General features: G+C 54.6%; 1 protein-coding gene across 4 annotated transcripts in view; it reads right to left on the bottom strand.

Annotated features, from left to right (window-relative positions):
* SULF2 (sulfatase 2) overlaps positions 1-15944 on the bottom strand; it is a 117674-nt gene that overhangs the window by 20646 nt on the left and 81084 nt on the right. For all 4 annotated transcript variants that reach the window (XM_055303349.1, XM_055303323.1, XM_055303333.1 and 1 more), the window contains exons 5-6: positions 7043-7212; positions 1496-1646 (exon numbers count right to left, since the gene is read on the bottom strand). In XM_055303349.1, coding sequence (XP_055159324.1) covers positions 1496-1646; positions 7043-7212 — 321 coding nt within the window. The remainder of the gene's footprint in view (positions 1-1495; positions 1647-7042; positions 7213-15944) is intronic.

Below are 15944 nucleotides of genomic sequence, written 5' to 3'. Positions count from 1 at the left end.
CCCGAGGGAGAGGAGGAGCACGTGCTCCCGGGTCCCTCCCTGGCTCTGGATTTCAGCTGCACCCCACTGCTCAAGGGGTGCCTCCCCTGTGACGGATGCATTTATAACTGCAGCCTCCCCACCGCCTGTTGCTTCCTGCCCCCTTCTTCACAGTGCTTCTCTTCTATCTCTTATGCATGTTTGTGGCTCATCTTCCCCTGAGTTAGAATGGGGGCTCCTGGAGGGCTGGGGCTCCAGGAGGGCGGGGGCTCCTTCACCTTGCTGCCTGCTGCATCCCATGGCACTGGCACGCAGCCAATGCTGCTGAATGAACGAATGAATGAATGAATGGCTGAAGGTGGACTGTGGCCTGGGGCAGGCATTGGTGATCTACAACAGTGCCGTCTGACAGAACTTTCTGTGGTACTGGCAATGTCTGTATCTGTGCTGTCCCATATGGCAGCCACCAGTCGCATGTGGCTACTGAACACTAGCATGCGGCTATTGCGCCCAAGGCACTGAATTTTAAACTGTATGGATTTTAATTAAATTTAAACAGCCATGGTGTGCCTGGGTGGCTCAGCTGGTTGCTGGTTAAGTGTCCGACTCTTGATCTTGGCTCAGGTCTTGATCTCACCGTTGTGAGTTCAAGCCCCATACTGGGTTCCACGCTGGGTGTGGAGGCTACTTAAAAAAAAAAAATTAAATAGCCATGGATAAATAAAAAAATTTTTTTAAAGATTTATTTATCTATTTATTCATGAGAGACACAGAGAGACAGGCAGAGACACAGGCAGAGGGAGAAGCAGGCTCCCTGCAGGGAGCCCAATGTGGGACTCGATCCCAGGACCCTGGGATCACGCCCTGAGCCAAAGGCAGATGCTCAACTGCTGAGCCACCCAGGCATCCCTAAAAAAATTTATATAACCATACGATGGAATACTGTTCAGCCATGAAAAGGAAGATGCGTGCTACCACATGGATGAATCCTGAAAATGTGATGCTGAGTGCAAGACATCAGACCCAAAAGACCTCGTAATGTGTGAATCCACTGATTGGAAGTGTTCAGAAGAGGCAGGTGCACAGAGACACCAAGCAGGCTGGTGGCTGCCTAAGAAGGGTGAGGCAGCCCGGGGGGTGATGGCTAAGGGCCATGGGGCTCCTTTCTGGGGTGATGATCATGTTCTAAAGTTGACTGTGTTGACCCCACAGCTCTGCCAGTATATTCAAACCACCGAACAGCACATGTTGGGTGAATAATATAGTATGTGAATTATATCTCAAAGCTGCCAAAAAATGTGAGAAGCCCCACATGGCTGCCGTTCCAAACAGAACAGACCTGGCAGGGGAGTGTCACGAAGGCAGAGGCCTTGTCAGGACTGCTCACGGCCACTTCCCTGGGCCGTCACACTGTTTGCTCATTCTGCCTCCGTCTCCCTTCCTCTGCTGCTGATGACACTCTGAACCTGGTGAGGGTGGGGAGGGCTTGGAGTGTTGGGGGGTGGTGGTGGCCTACCGTCTCCATGGAGTCGTCCACGGACATGAGGGTCTGCAGACGCTTCCGCTGCAGCATGTTGGTGAACTCCATGTGGATGGGCTTCATGGGCCCCGTGTAGCGCATGATCCAGTGCTTGTCGGGGTTGGGCGCGTAGTTGTAGCTCGGCGTGCTGTGGGCAAACACGTGCCCAAGTCAGGCATGGTGTGGGCTCACCTGCAGGCCCCAGGTCCCCAGCTCCCCAGGTCCCTAAGTCCCCAGGTCCCCAGCCTCCCAGCTCCCCAGCCTCCCAGGTCCCCAAGTCCCCAGCCTCCAAGGTCCCCAGGTTCCCAGCCTCCGAGGTCCCTAGGCCCCCAGGCCCCCAGCCTTCCAGGTTCCCAAGTACCCAGGTTCCCAGGTTCCTAGCCCCCCAGTTTCCCAGCCTTCCATGTCCCTAGCCCCCCAGGTCCCAGGCCCCCAGCCCCCCAGGTCCCCAGCCTCCCAGATCCCCTGGTCCCAGCCCCCCAGGTCCCCAGCCTCCCAGGTTCCCAGCCCTCCAGATCCCCAGCCCCCTAGGTCCCCAGCCCCCCAGTTTCCCAGCCTCCCAGCTCCCCAAGTCTCCAGGTCCCCATCCTCCCAGGTCCCTAGCCCCTTAGCCCCCCAGGTTTCTAGCCCCATATCCCCCAACCTCTCAGGTCCCCATCCCCCCAGGTTCCCAGCCCCCCAGTTCCCCAGCTTCCTAGTCTGCCAGTTTTCTAGCCTCCCAGGTCCCCAAGTCCCCAGGTCCCCAGCCCCCCAGGTCCCCAGCCCCCCAGGCCCCCAGCCCCCTAGCCTCCCAGGTTCCCAGCCCTCCAGGTCCCCATCCCCCCAGCTCCCCAGGCCCCCAGGTCCCCAACTCCCCAGTCCCCCAGCCCCCTAGCCTCCTAGGTTCCCAGCCCTCCAGGTCCCCCAGCCCCCCAGCCCCCCAGGTCCCAGGCCTAGGCCTTCATGTCTCGGGAGCATCCCCCTGCCCCATGGTGGCCCATCAGGGGCTCTGCTACCCCTTACATCGGCACTTCTGCAGCACGCGGTGTGCCTGCGGGAGGACTGGGGGTCACCCAGCCTTACGTGACCCCGAGCTACTCAGTGAGGTCAATGCCTCTGACTTGGGCTCTGCCAGCCTGCCTGCTCAGCCCTGGGGGAGTCCCCTGGCACCTCCCCAGAACTGGCTCTGCTCCAAGGAGAGGACAGGCTCAGGGGAGAGCCTGCCCGGCACGGCCTGCCCTCCAATTCCGGAGCCTAGTGCTGATTTGCAGGGTCCCTCGGGCAAGAGAGTTATTGTGGTTAGGGCACGACTGCAGAGTTTCCTTCTGTAATAGATTTTGGTTAAAAAAAAAAAAAGAAAGAAAGAAAAAGGACGTTGGCTAAACCATCAGGTCAACACTATTCATGGATGTGGGGCCGAAAGCGTGAGGACGGCGCTGAACACCTGCCCCAAACACTCTTCCCGTTTGCTCTCATCACCTATTTGCGGAGGAGGAAACAGAAGGTCAGAGACGTTCGGGGACCTGCCCACGGTCTCAGCACGCGGGCGCTGGAGCTGGGGACCCCACAACCTCTGCCCTGGGGACCGCTGCGGTGACGCATCACCCCGAACAAATCACCAGAACCTCTGGCTTCCGTGGAGCAGCGGCCTCGTACCACGTGCTGGGCCAGCTCGAAGGGCGGCCTCCTAGCATCTCCTTAACACTCGGCCCGGGAGCAGGTGCCACCTTCCCTGCCCCAGGGCACGATCCCACCACGGCGGAGCTGGGGTCTGAACTCCAGGCCGCTGCCTCCCAGTCCCCCAGGGAGGAGACCCTCCCACCCATCAGTGCTCGGCCCTAACTTTGGCCAAATCATTCCTGCTGGAGCCTGGAGCAACCGAAACACACAGGTGAATCTGGTTCACGGTTTTGGAAGTTTCCAGGGCATTCTGGTCATCCAGTACCCTGTCCCAAACCCAGAGCCCCTCTGCGGGGCTCAGCTCATGCCAGGCCCCAGGATCTTAACTCCCCCACACCCCACCAACGTGTGGGGCATCCTGGGTGGGGTCCCCCACAAAACGGGGCATCCTTTGCGCTACTCTGGTTCCAGTCAGATCTCACCCCCTCCCCAGGCAAGGCTGAAAATAAAGGTTGAGTTTCCACTGCCTCAAGACAGAAGGCTTTTCAAAATGGACAGGAAGGGGGCCCGGGGAGGGGGGGCGAGCGGGCACACAGGCCTTGCAGGGAGGGCGCCTCATGCCTCGCCTGCCCTGCTAGGACCGCCCCGGCCTCTCCCACATGAGAATACCAGAGTGTTGGGGGGAGGTCAGGAAGGTCAGGAAGGTCAGGAAGGTCAGCAGCCTTCAGGCGGCAGCTCTGGGTGGCCTGAAGGTTATGGGGACCCGTTGCTATGGGCTGACTCACAAGCCTGGAGATTCCTTCTGGGCTTTGCTTTGAGTCCCTGGCTGGTCTCCCGCTGCTAAATCCAGCCCGGCCCCCAGCCTCCTTTGATCGGGAGCAAGGCCTCGCTCTCCTGTGGGCCGGCTTAGGGCCTGACCCCCATGTAGAACATTCGGAGGAACAACACCCCCCCCCCCCGCCCCAGGAACTGGGGTCTGCTGGGGGCAGGGGCAGACACAGCCCTCAGAGCTGTTTGGAAAATTGTTCCCGGAGGCCCAAGGGGCCGGATTCCAGGATGTAATTTTGAGCAATCATCCCTGAATCTATTAGATTCTATTAGGCTGGTGTCTGTCCTCCAGAACAGCGAGGGGTGGGTTTGTCAGGAGCCTGCAGAGGAGTGATTTCCAAGCCCTGTCCCTGAGCCCTCTGCTGGAGCAGGGTTGGGGGGTGGGGGGGGCACGCTCGAAGGCCACCTGTCTGCTTGCCTGTCACCTGCATGAGGCCAGGCTCCTCCGGGGAGGAGGCCACATTTTCACAAGAACCCAGCCGCTTGCCAAACAAAGAGGGGAAAGCCTCACCTCCTCAAGAATCTGAGGAATGTCTGGAGTGTTCACAACAGGGCCCCTAAGGCGAAGGCGAGCACCCCCTCTGCTCTGCGGGGGGCAGTGGGAGGAGGATCTTGTCCCCCAGCCCCTCCCTGTGCATCTGGAGCCCAGGCAACCTGACACCCACCCTGAACCCACCACAGGATGCCACACCTCGAAGGGAGCTCTGGGGGCCAGTGGGGGTCGGGGTGTGTTTGTCTATGTCTGCTTCTGTGTGTACATCTGCGTGTTTGTGTAACTACGTGTCTGCATGTTTGTGCATCTGTGTGTCTGGGTGTCTATCTCTGTTTGAATGCCTGCATATGTGTGTCTGTGTCTTCGTGTGTCCGTGTAATCGTGTGTCCGTGTCTGTGTTTGTGTTTATGTGTGTATTTGTGTATCTGTTTGTATCCTTGCGTCTGTTTCTGGGTAGTCTGTGTGTGCATTTCTGTACCTCTGCGTGTGTCTGGGTATCTACGTGTGTATTTCTTTGTATCTTTGTATATGTGTGTACATTTGTGAGAGTCTGCGTGTGTCTGTTTGCATCCTCGTGTGCCTGGAGCAGAGCAGGGAGTGGGTGGGGGCCCTGGGCAGGTGGACCGGGGCCACGCTGCATCGAGCAGCATCTGTGAGAGCCCACGAGGCCCACGTCAAGGACAGGACACCAGGTTTGACTGGGTGGCAGTCTGACAGGAGCCTTCGAATAGAAGGATCTGGAACTCTGACCCACCAGCAGGGCCCTGTCCCCTCCTCACCCCCCCTTGCCTGTCATAATTAAATATCCCAGCTGCAGAAGTTTCTGGTTTTTGGTTTTGTTTTGGAAATGATTATACCCCAGAGATAGGAGAGCCTTCCAAACACACCCCTAATAAGGCGACGGGGGGTTCTCTGGGTAAGTAATAGCAGGCGTTACTCATGTTCAATTTCTATAATTTTCATTTCAAAGGGAAAATAAATGAGCAGGCAATGTCAAACAATCTCATCATGAAACTCTAGGGCTGCTGGGGAGGAGGGATGCCAGTGCTTCTTTTAAAGGAGAAGCTGCAGAAGCAAAGCAGACCTGCCTTCCACCCCCACCACCCCCTGGGGGGGGACGGAGCTGGGCACATGCCTCCTCCCCCCCACCCTTGGGGGTGGCTGGTGCTGCAGAGAGGCAGGGCTGGGGAGTGAGGGGGGCACTGCAGCCCCTGGAATGCGGCTCACCACCTGCCCAATCTCCGCCCCGAAGACCAGGGGATCAGGAGGTTAGCGCACTGCCTCGTCCTCTCGGAGCCACTCTGGGCGCTGTCAGAAACTAATTACAGCACAGGGATGAGGAGGGCAACAGGGTCTGATTATGATGAAAATTAAACACCCAGAACATTCAGGCGGATTCCAAATTGCCCTGTCCTTGTCGCCCCAATGTCACAGCAAGGGCTGCCATGTATCACTGTGAAGCGGGAGGTGGCTAGAGGCAGACAGAAAGAGAACTTTCCAGAAAGACTGACTAGCCAGCTGGAGGAGGAGGATGGGAGGGGTGGGCAGAGAGATGGGAGGTGCAGCTAGGGGCAGGATTTGAATCTGGCTCTGCTGTGTACCAGCTGCAAGTTGCCTCGCCTCTCTGTGCCTCAGTCTCCTCATCTGTGAAATGGGAATAGCAGGTGTGGTAGGCAGCCTCCACAATAGCTCTCGATGGCCCCCACTTCCCGCGAATTACACCCCGTGTAGCCCCTCCCACACTGGCAGCACCAGTCTGTGTGACCAATAGGATACGGCACCGCAATGGCGTGTCACTTTTAGATTAGGTCACGGAAGACTCCATCTCAACCTGTGTGTGTCGACCCCAGGCCCCCAATCCACTCCTCTATCTTAGATCATTTGCTCTGGAGGAAGCCAGCTGGTTGCCATGTGGTGAGGACACTCAAGCAACACTATGGAGAGGCTGGCTGGTCGAGGAGCCGCCGTGTTGAGTGAACCCTGGGCTGGCGGCAGGTGGCTGCAGCCCCAGCTGACACCTGGATTAGAACCGCTGAGCTAGAACCTTCCAGACCGGCCACTCCCAGGTTCCTGACTCACACACCCTGTGACATAATACACATTTGTGTCTTTAGCGGCTCAGTGTCAGGATGATTTGTTATGCAGGAATGGATAAATACACCTTGAGGGTCGTTGTGAATATTTAGGGATTTGGTGCAATGTAAGGACTCAGCTCGGAGCCTGCTGGACAGTCAAGAGCTCAGGAAAGGCTGCTGAATAGATTGTAGCCTGATGAAGCTATCGACCCCTTCTCAAAAAAAAGATTTAAAGTCCATCACATGAAACACACAGGATTACAAAGGAAACCATTATACTGCGATGCAGTTCGACGCACAGACCTCCAGGGGTGTTGGAGGACAAAAGGGTCCTGACTTGACAACATTTGCCACCTGCTTTGGTCTGTTAGCCAGGCTGGTTGGATATGTGTCCAGTGTCCCCACAGGGGAGCAATGTGTTTCTGGGTTCTTTGAACCAGGAGGATTAGAGAGAAGGTACAGCTTTGTCACTGTCATTACCAACCTGAAGCCTGCCCCTCCCACCTTCATGCCACCCAGTGGCTCTGCGGGCCGGGTGTCCAAGCTTACATGTGCTGAGACGCGTTGGGGAAGAGGCCTGAGTACTGGGGGGCGGAGTCTTCCGGGCCGTGGGGGGCCGCGTGGCTGATGACCATCAGGACTGGCCTATGTGGGTACATCTTCTTGGACGTGCGGAAGAAGCTCACGCTGTCATTGGTGATGAGGTCCGTCAGGTAGTCCTGGGGGGGCGGGCAGGGAGAGACAGGAGAACTTGTGAGGAGCTGGGGCACAGCAGTGACTCAGACAGACAATCCCTGCCCTCCTGGAGCCGATTGGCAATAAAAGAGGAAGAAAAACATGGAATGTCGAATGGTGCTAATGGAGAAAAATAAGCAGAGGGAGTTAGGGAGGATCAGGGAAAAGTTGCAACTTGTCATTCATTCATCACAGATACTAAAATAATCTTAGTTCACACTTTTGAGTGCTTATGCTATGCCAGGAACAGTTCTGTGTCTACTTATATCAGTTCATTTAATTCTTATATGACTGTAGAAAGTAGGTGTGATGAGAATTCTTGTTTTCCAGAACAAGAGATTAAGGCATAGGGAAGTTAAGTGAATTGCCTATTGTCACACAGCTGGTAAGTGTCACAGCCAGGCCTCCTGAGTCTTGGTTCCTAAACTTGAAGGCTTCCCAAGGCTCCAGAAATACCTTCGAACAGGGTGGTGACAGTCCTAAATTCCCAGAATGCTGCTCCGGGGACAAGGGCAGCCGGACATGTGAACACAGAATTCAGATAGTGACCATGTGTGACAGATGAATGAAATAAACTGTGACAAAGGAGCCGGGACATACTTAGGCTGGGGCAGTCAGGGAGGGCCTCTTTGAGGAGGTGACATTTGGGCTGAGTCCTGAGTGATGAGGAGCCGGGCACAGGAAGATCTTTATCAATGGAGTCCACCCTCAGCTGCCTGCTAAAATTCCTTGGGGGAGCTTTGCTCATGTGTGAGCCTCCTCTCCCAGAGATGCTGGTTTAATTGGTGTGTGGCTTTCCCCAGGCACTGGGCTTTTCATTTTTTAAACTTAATTTTATTTTTTTAAAGATTTTATTCATTTATTTGAGAGAGAGAGAGAGAGAGAGAGAGAGCGAGCGCACGCACATGGGCAGGAGGGAGCAGCAGAAGGAGAAGGAGAAGCAGGCTCCTTGCTGAGCAGGGAGCCCGACATGGGGCTCGATTCCAGCACCCTGGGATCATGACCTGAGCTGCCTTCAGCTTAACCAACTGCCACCCAGGCGCCTGGCATTGGGCTTTTTAAAAGCTCCCAGGGGTTCCAATGTGCAGCCAGGACTGAAAATCACTGGTCTAGAGGAAGCGTTCCAGGCAGAGGAAAGGACAAATGCAGGGACTGAGGCAGGAAAGGAGCATGTGTGTGTTTGAGGGATGTCAGCGGGAAGTAACAGCACAAACAGGTGCAAGCAGGGGATGTCGGGAAAGGTGAGACCCACTTAGACGACGGGCAGGTGAGGGAGGAGCTGGGGGAAAAGGAATGAGCGGAAGTTGAAGGCTTTAAAAGCTCAGCTAAGAAGCTGAGATCTGCCTAAACTCTTCTTGAACTTGCTAAAAGCCTTTCGTTGCTAATCTCTCGAGAAGGTAAGGAGCTCCTGAAATCTACCTTCTGCTCCGTGGGAAGCAGCTCTGTCCAAAATGATCCCTTCCAAAATGTGATATTATTTTAGAGAAGAAAAAGTCAAGAAATGGCTACAGCTTCTACCCTGAAGTGAACTGCATGACAGGTACGACAGGTGTGCCCGTGCTTCTAAGACACCTTCAGGGACACCTGTGCACTGTACCAGATGCACGAGGATGGCCACTTCAGTGGCGTTTAGGATTTTCTTTTTAAAATACCTTATTTATTTGAGAGAGCGAGAGCGAGAGAGAGAGAGAGAGAGAGAGAGCGTGTGAGTGCAAGCAAGCGCATGCACAAGCAGGGGGAGCAGCAGGCGGAGGGAGAGGGAGAAGCAAGCTCCCCGCTGAGCAAGGAGCCCAATGAGGGACTCGATCCGAGGACCCTGAGATCATGCCCTGAGCTGAAGGCAGATGCTTCACCAACTGAACCACCCGGGCAGGCCTGCAGTTTTTACAAAGCAAAAATGTATCACAGTGACCAGCAACAGGAATGTGGTTAATGAATTTACGCTGCTTTCAAACTACGCAGTGCTGTGCAGACATTACTGGGAAGCAGATCTGTAGTTGCTGAGGTGGGAAGTTGTACCGAGGTTATGCTGCTATGGGAAAGAGCGAGCTCCTTTCAAACCAGGAAGGTCCTGTCCTTCTGTGGGGAGGAGGGAGGGAGGCAGGGTGGAGAGGAGAAGCCAAACCCGTAACTTCATATGCTTTTGAGCACCAAGGAAGAATCTGGAAGGACAGATATCAGAGTGCTAGCTGGGGTCTGGGATAAAGGGAGAGAAGGGGAGAAAATCACTTGCTACTCTGTATTATTTTCCTGGAATACTTTTTATGACTAATTTTGGGCAGTGTAAAAAAAAAAGGTTTTATATGGGGGTTCTGCAGAACCTATTACATAAAAAACCATTACAGGTCACTTGACTCAAAGAGCTTCTGCTGCCCTTGTGAAGCATGACCTGAAGGGGGCAGGGAAGGTTCTTAAAATGACAGAGGCAACTATGGAAGTGACTGAGAGCCCAGAACACCTGCTGCCCCCCGCCGGTGGGGAACGGGGCGGAGGGCTCCCGCCCTCTGGAATAAACCCATCTTCACTGCCTGGCTTTGGAACTATATGCTTGCTTGGCTGCGATTAAACATGCTTTTTAAAAAAGCCACCATAAACATCCATTTGCAGGAAAGACGTACAATGCAATGATACAGTATCTAAAAAGAACAAACCTGCGAGGTTTGTCCCCTGCATATGGACAAACCTCGCAGACCTGACCCCGAGTGAGGAAAGCAGGCTGTAGGAGGACACGCAGGACACGCCATTTAGATACAGGCGAGAACCACACCGGGCGGCGTACCTTGTTCGAGGGATCTGCATGTGGAATAACAGAATGAAGGCATCCGTGGCAATTGGCAGGGGACTGGCTAGCTCCCTCGGAGGGGGCGGGCCAGGCAGGGGACCCCGGAGGGTGACTCGGGGGCTCCTCTAGCCGGTGCTATCACGTGTTCAGAAGCGTGTGTGGCGTGATTACCGTGCCTGCCTCTCAAGGCTGGCAGGAGGGTTTCAAGTGCTACGGGATGTGAAGCTCTCGACAGGGTACGCTGCACGTCGCCAGCTCTTGATACGTCAGCTAGCACTGGCTGTCTTGGTGGTGTGGCACGTTTTCCACATATCTGAGAGCCACCCACCCTTCTGGGTCCTCCTCAAAGCCACTCCTACGCTGGCGTAGCCTTTGCCAACCTCCGCTGGTCGCAACGGGCGTCTGCTGTGACATGTGGCATGCTGTACACCCACTCCCCCCAACCATCCATGTGGATTGGGACCCTGCCCTTACTCTAGGGGCGGGCAGTGAGCCCCAGGCTGACCAATGGGGACATGCTGTCTCTCTGGCCACAGCACTCGAGTCAAGTCCAGGCATCCAGAGGCCCCTCGCCCAGGGTGGTGGAGTGGGATTGTCATGTGGGAGCAGATTCTATAGACAGGATGTGTGCACTGGCTGCATGTAGGGGAGGAGGGGTGGTCACCCCCACCCCTACCCCCTCGCGCCCTGCCACCTGGTTTCTGGTTTGGGTGAAGGCTATAGAGATGGGGTTCTGGGACAAAGAGGAGTCAGGGTGAAGGCAGGAGTGCTAAGTCCAGTTCTGGACAAGTTGAGCTGGGTGCCTGGGGTCAGCCATGAACCGACAGTCGGAAACTTTCAGGGAAGTGCGTTGTTAACAGGAAGCATTGGTGAGATAGTGGAGGGGAACAAGCAGGCTAAAAGGTGAATTTTCTAGAACCTGGAGATCAGCTAATAGATAATGAGGAACTCACCTCTCTGCCCCCTTCAGCCCTATGCCAGGCCTATTCCCACTCCCTACGTGAGGTGTTAGACTTTCCCCTGGTGCACCCCTGACCAAGCCTGTGCAGGTGAGTGGTGATGCCAGGTTCTGGGGACTTCCCCCCTAACTGGAGCTGAGCAGCCACAGCTGTGTCCCGCCTTCCCTCTCCGTCGTGACCTCCAACTGACTGTGATCAATAAACCAAGAAGGGGGTGCCTGGGTGGCTCAGTCGGTTAAGCATCTGCTTTCAGCTTGGGTCATGATCCTGGGGTCCTGGGATCCATCCCTGATCCCTGCTCAGCTGGGAGCCTGCTTCTCCCTTTCTCTGCATGACTCTCTCCCTGCTTTGTTCTGTCAAATAAATAAATAAAATCTTAAAAAGAAAAAACCAAACAAACCAACCAAGAAGAACCCAGCGCATCTGTGGGGATTGCTAATCTGCGGCTCTGGGCAAAAGCATCTCTTTTCTCCAACTAGTTATTTAGCTGAAGAAGCATGTGGGTGTGGGGCCGCTCCTGGGGAGCTTGGCGACAGGACAGCCTGGCCTGTCTCATGCCCTGCCTCGCTCTTCAGGCTTGGCCTTTGCCACCATTTCTCATTTATGTGCTCACTTAACAAATACTTGCTGGGTGCCTGTTCCCAGGGCACCCGGCTTCCTGTTAAGGGCTCGGATTGTGGTCACAGGTCCATGTCCCCATGGTGATCAGAGTCCTGAGCAGGGTAGGGACAAGCATTCTCATTAGCAGTAACAAGGCAGGGGACCGGGGAGGGCCAGGAGGTTTTCACTCACTCAGAATTACCTCTGGCTGCTGGGGGTAGGGACAGAGCCTATAAGGACAAGAGAGGGGACCATGGCTGACATGATGGAAAGCTCCTCTTCTTGCCTGGACCTGGGTGCCTGGAGAGACGTGTCCCATGGGTGCCTCCTGGGAGATCCTCACACTTCTGCCCCCATGGAAGCCAGTGGTTCTACCTCTTGTCTGATAAGCCAGCTCACCCCAAATCTCTCAGGGCATCTCCCCAACATGGAGTCTCCTGGCTCCCAAGACTAGTTAAATTTTCTGCTTGGGAAGCCCACATGAGCTGCTTCAGGGCTGTGCCTCGAGAACGATGGCTTCGCTCCTGAGACCTGGTTTGAGGGCAGGGAGGGGGGCAGCCCTCGAGCCCACTCTTGATATTCTCTTCCCTTGGAAGTCACTCTGTAACAGACGGTTTTCTGAGCCGCTGGCTTCCCAGGCAGCAGGTCTAACTTTTATTCTGAATCATCACACTGATCCTGCACCCGTGGGGGCTTCTACAGCAGTTCGTGTTCAAGAGAGATTCTCATCGCTTTAAGGAGCAATCATATTTCATGAGACTGAGGGCTCTGGAGTCGGAAACTCTGGGTTTGCACCCCAGCTTTTCCACCCGCTATCTGTGGGCCAACCACTCAGCTTTCTGCACCTCAGTCTCTGCATCTAAAAAATGGGCCTGGTAACAGTCCCTTCTTCAGATGGTGGTGCCAGCATCTGACGAGTGAAGAAAGCACTTGGCAAGGAGCCCGACACTGAGAAAACCCACAATGAACACTGGCTCTTATTATTGTCATATGTTTGCTCAACGGACCTTCACGACAACTCTGGGAAGTAGACGCTGTGCCCATTTCACAGATGGGGAAACAGATCACAAAACTAACAAGCAATGCACTCGCAGCTAGACCTCAAGCCTTTGCATTTTTTGCCTGCTCTGTCACTTTTCCCCCCAGAAACAAGATTAATAATGAGCAGATGGTGGTTCACACTAAGCACCAACAAACCTTGTCTGCAGAGGGTCAGCTAGGAAATGTGAGGCTCTGCAGCCAGATGTCTCTGTTGCAACTACTGCTCACGGTCTCTGTACGGGAAAGCAGCCACCATGGAAATGAATGGCCATGTCTGTGCTGCTAAAACTGGAGGCCCCGCTAAATTGTAAATTTCATGTCATTTTTTTCACCTGTCACGAAAGCTGTTCTTCTTTTTTTTTTTTTTTCAACTAGTTAAAAAATGTAAAAACCATTCCTAAGCTCAAAGTTTCAACAAAAACCCTTGGCAGGCAGGTCAGGCAGGTCTTGGCCCACGGGCCCTAGTTCAGAGAATGGATTTGGAAGCCAGATGGCCCGGGGTTTGAATCCTGCTTTACCACCTACTAGCTGTGTGGTCTCACTCCTCAGCCTCTGTGTGCCTCAGTTTCCTTAGGTGCTGGTGGTGAAGAGTAAGAGCATATACCATGTAGGCTATGGTGAGAAATGCACGGGTTAATTCAGGTAGAATGATTCCAACAGACCTGCAGCATGTTACATCTCGGTAAGTGCTACTCGTTACTCCTTAAGAATCACACGCCTGTGTTTTCCATGTGAAGATGAAAACAGTAGAAGCAAATGTGCTTTCCTTTCATTACTCCTCACCCCTGCTTCTGCTCTTGGCCCCCTTTGTCCTTTACCAGGAAGTATTTTCCCGGCTGCATTGTTACACGTGTTGTAGTACTGCTTTATGCATCTTTTTTTATTTTTTAAGATTTTATTTATTTATTCATGAGAGACACACAGACAGGCAGAGACACAGGCAGAAGAAGAAGCAGGGAGCCCGATACAGGATTTGATTCCAGGACCCTGGGATCACAACCTGAGCCAAAGGCAGACACTCAACCACTGAGCCACCCAGGTGCCCTTTATGCGTCTTTTTTACATTGATCAGATCACATGATGCATGTTTATTCAGTCACTCAACAAACACAGCAGTGAACACAACAAACCCACACTCCTGCCTTCATGGGTCCGTATTCTTTTTTTTTTTTTAATATTTTTTTAAAAGAGTTTATCCATTTATGATAGACATAGAGAGAGAAAAGCAGAGACACAGGCAGAGGGAGCAGGCTCCATGCTGGGAGCCCGACGTGGAACTCAATCCCGGGGCTCCAGGATCGTGCCCTGGGCCAAAGGCAAGTGCTAAACCTCTGAGCCACCCAGGGATCCCCATGGGTCCATATTCTAACGTGAGGAAACAGACATTAATAAGCGAACCTGGTTACACACTGGTGTGGTGCGTCAGCGGTGACCAGCTGAGGGGGTGGGGAGGAGAGTTGAGGTGGGGATGCCCTTGACACATCGTGGTCTAGGAAGGTGACATCTGAACAGGGGTCTGGAGGAGCTCTCTCTGCAACCTGCTCTTGCCATAAGTCCTAAGTCCAAAGCCCTTTTGATGGCTTTATATCAAAATGAGCCCCCTTGTCTTTTTCTAGAACCTTCCAGGGTAGGGATCCTTTGTGGTCATTTAATAGTTTCCTGCATTGGTGGCCTTCATCGATTTCTTTCAATTAACAAGCAAAGCTGCTATCAACAGCTGAGCCAGGTCCTCTCCTGCAGATGAGGGAGGCTTCTCCAGAACAGAGAAGCACAGATGCCGGATTGAGGGGTGGTCACGTTCACGTTCACAGAGACCACCATCTCTCAGGGCCTTCCCAGCACCTGGGCCTCCTCCGGGACCCAAGCCTAGCCGTTCCTATCTCCCTTGCACCGCCAGTCCCGGCTTCTCCAGCCTGCTCTGGCTTTCCGCCCGGGTGCTACATCATTCCTCTCTCGTCATTGCTGCCTCTCTGTCCACCTCGCCATCAGGACGCTTTCCAGGGCATCTGGCCTTGAGATTAGTGACTCAGGACAGCCCTCAGTGGGCCTTTTGAGGGGAACTAGGGAAGGACCATCCCTTCTTCTCCAGCTGGGCCTCCTGGGGAAGCCACTGAGGCCAGCAGAGAACCCCCGGTAGAGGCATCTCCCTCCTCAGAGTGCTGGAGCACCGCTCCCTCGGACGCCCGGGCCCCACTGCCTGCTGCTCACCGCAGGTCTCAGCCCTGGCCCCGAGCCAGCTCGGGCTCCCAGGGGGCCCCCAGCCCTCTGTTCCCAGGCCTCCGCTCCCAGGGGGCCCGGGAATCTTCCCCTGGGGCTCCTCTCATTCACAGTGGGGATGCGTCTGTGGCAGGAAACAGGGTGAAAGAGCAGCGGCTGCATGTCCCGTCCTTAGCCCCAAAGGGACTCTGGTGTCCCTGGGTAACTTGATTACAGGGCTGCTCTGAGACTGGGCGTGGACGTGGTGACGAATCTTAACAAGGCCCGAGTGGGTGTTCTAGGTTTTGGAGGATTAGCCTGTGCTGAGTCTGGGAGGGGAGTAGCAGCCTGTTCAGCTCCAAGACACTACAGTTTGTGTTATTAGCTTATAAATCCCCCCACCAGGGCTCTGGAATTCACTTGCCAGGGAACAGATTGGGGCCTGGTCTGTGCAGAGTGGGGCCTGGTCTGTGCAGAGTGGGACCTGCCCCTGTCTGACCCAGAGCGGGGCCCAGAGTGGGACCCAGAGTGGGGCAGAGGGCGCTGCCCATGTGATGTCATGTGTGGCTTCTGCCTCGGGGGCCTGAACTGGGCAGACTCTGTGAGGGGGCACATCACAGGTCATCCCCTGTCACAGGTGGGAGGGATGCCGGACATACTGGTGTTTCCAGAAGTGGAGTGGGATAGGGATAGTGGAGGAGGGAGGAAGGAAGGGGAGAGGGAGGGGAGGAAGGAAGGGGAAGGAGGGAGGGGAGAGGGGAGGGAGGGGAGAGGGGAGGGAGGGGAGAGGGGAGGGAGAGAGGCTGTAAATGGTGCTGAGGAGAAGAAAACCAAGCTTAGAGAAGAAACCACCCCCTAAAGATTTTGTCTGAGCCCCTGGATCCAGCCACATCTGATGCCATTACTACTGGACCAGTTAAATCAACTGACAGGTTTCCTCTTCAGTCGAGCCATTCTGAGATGGGTTTCTGTTCACAAGCAACCAAGAGAGGCCAGTCTGATTCAAGAAAGGATAAGTCCTGTAGTTTCGGGCACTCGGGGAAGGATTTGTGAAAGAGAAGATGGATAAGACTTGATCCAGTTCAGGGCAGGAGAGCACTAGTAAAGATATGGAGATGGTTGTAATAAGCAACAAGGC

Source organism: Nyctereutes procyonoides, unplaced genomic scaffold (genome assembly GCF_905146905.1).
Source record: "Nyctereutes procyonoides isolate TBG_1078 unplaced genomic scaffold, NYPRO_anot_genome, whole genome shotgun sequence".
Lineage (NCBI taxonomy): Eukaryota > Metazoa > Chordata > Mammalia > Carnivora > Canidae > Nyctereutes > Nyctereutes procyonoides.
This window is presented reverse-complemented; position numbering and strand designations above follow the sequence as displayed.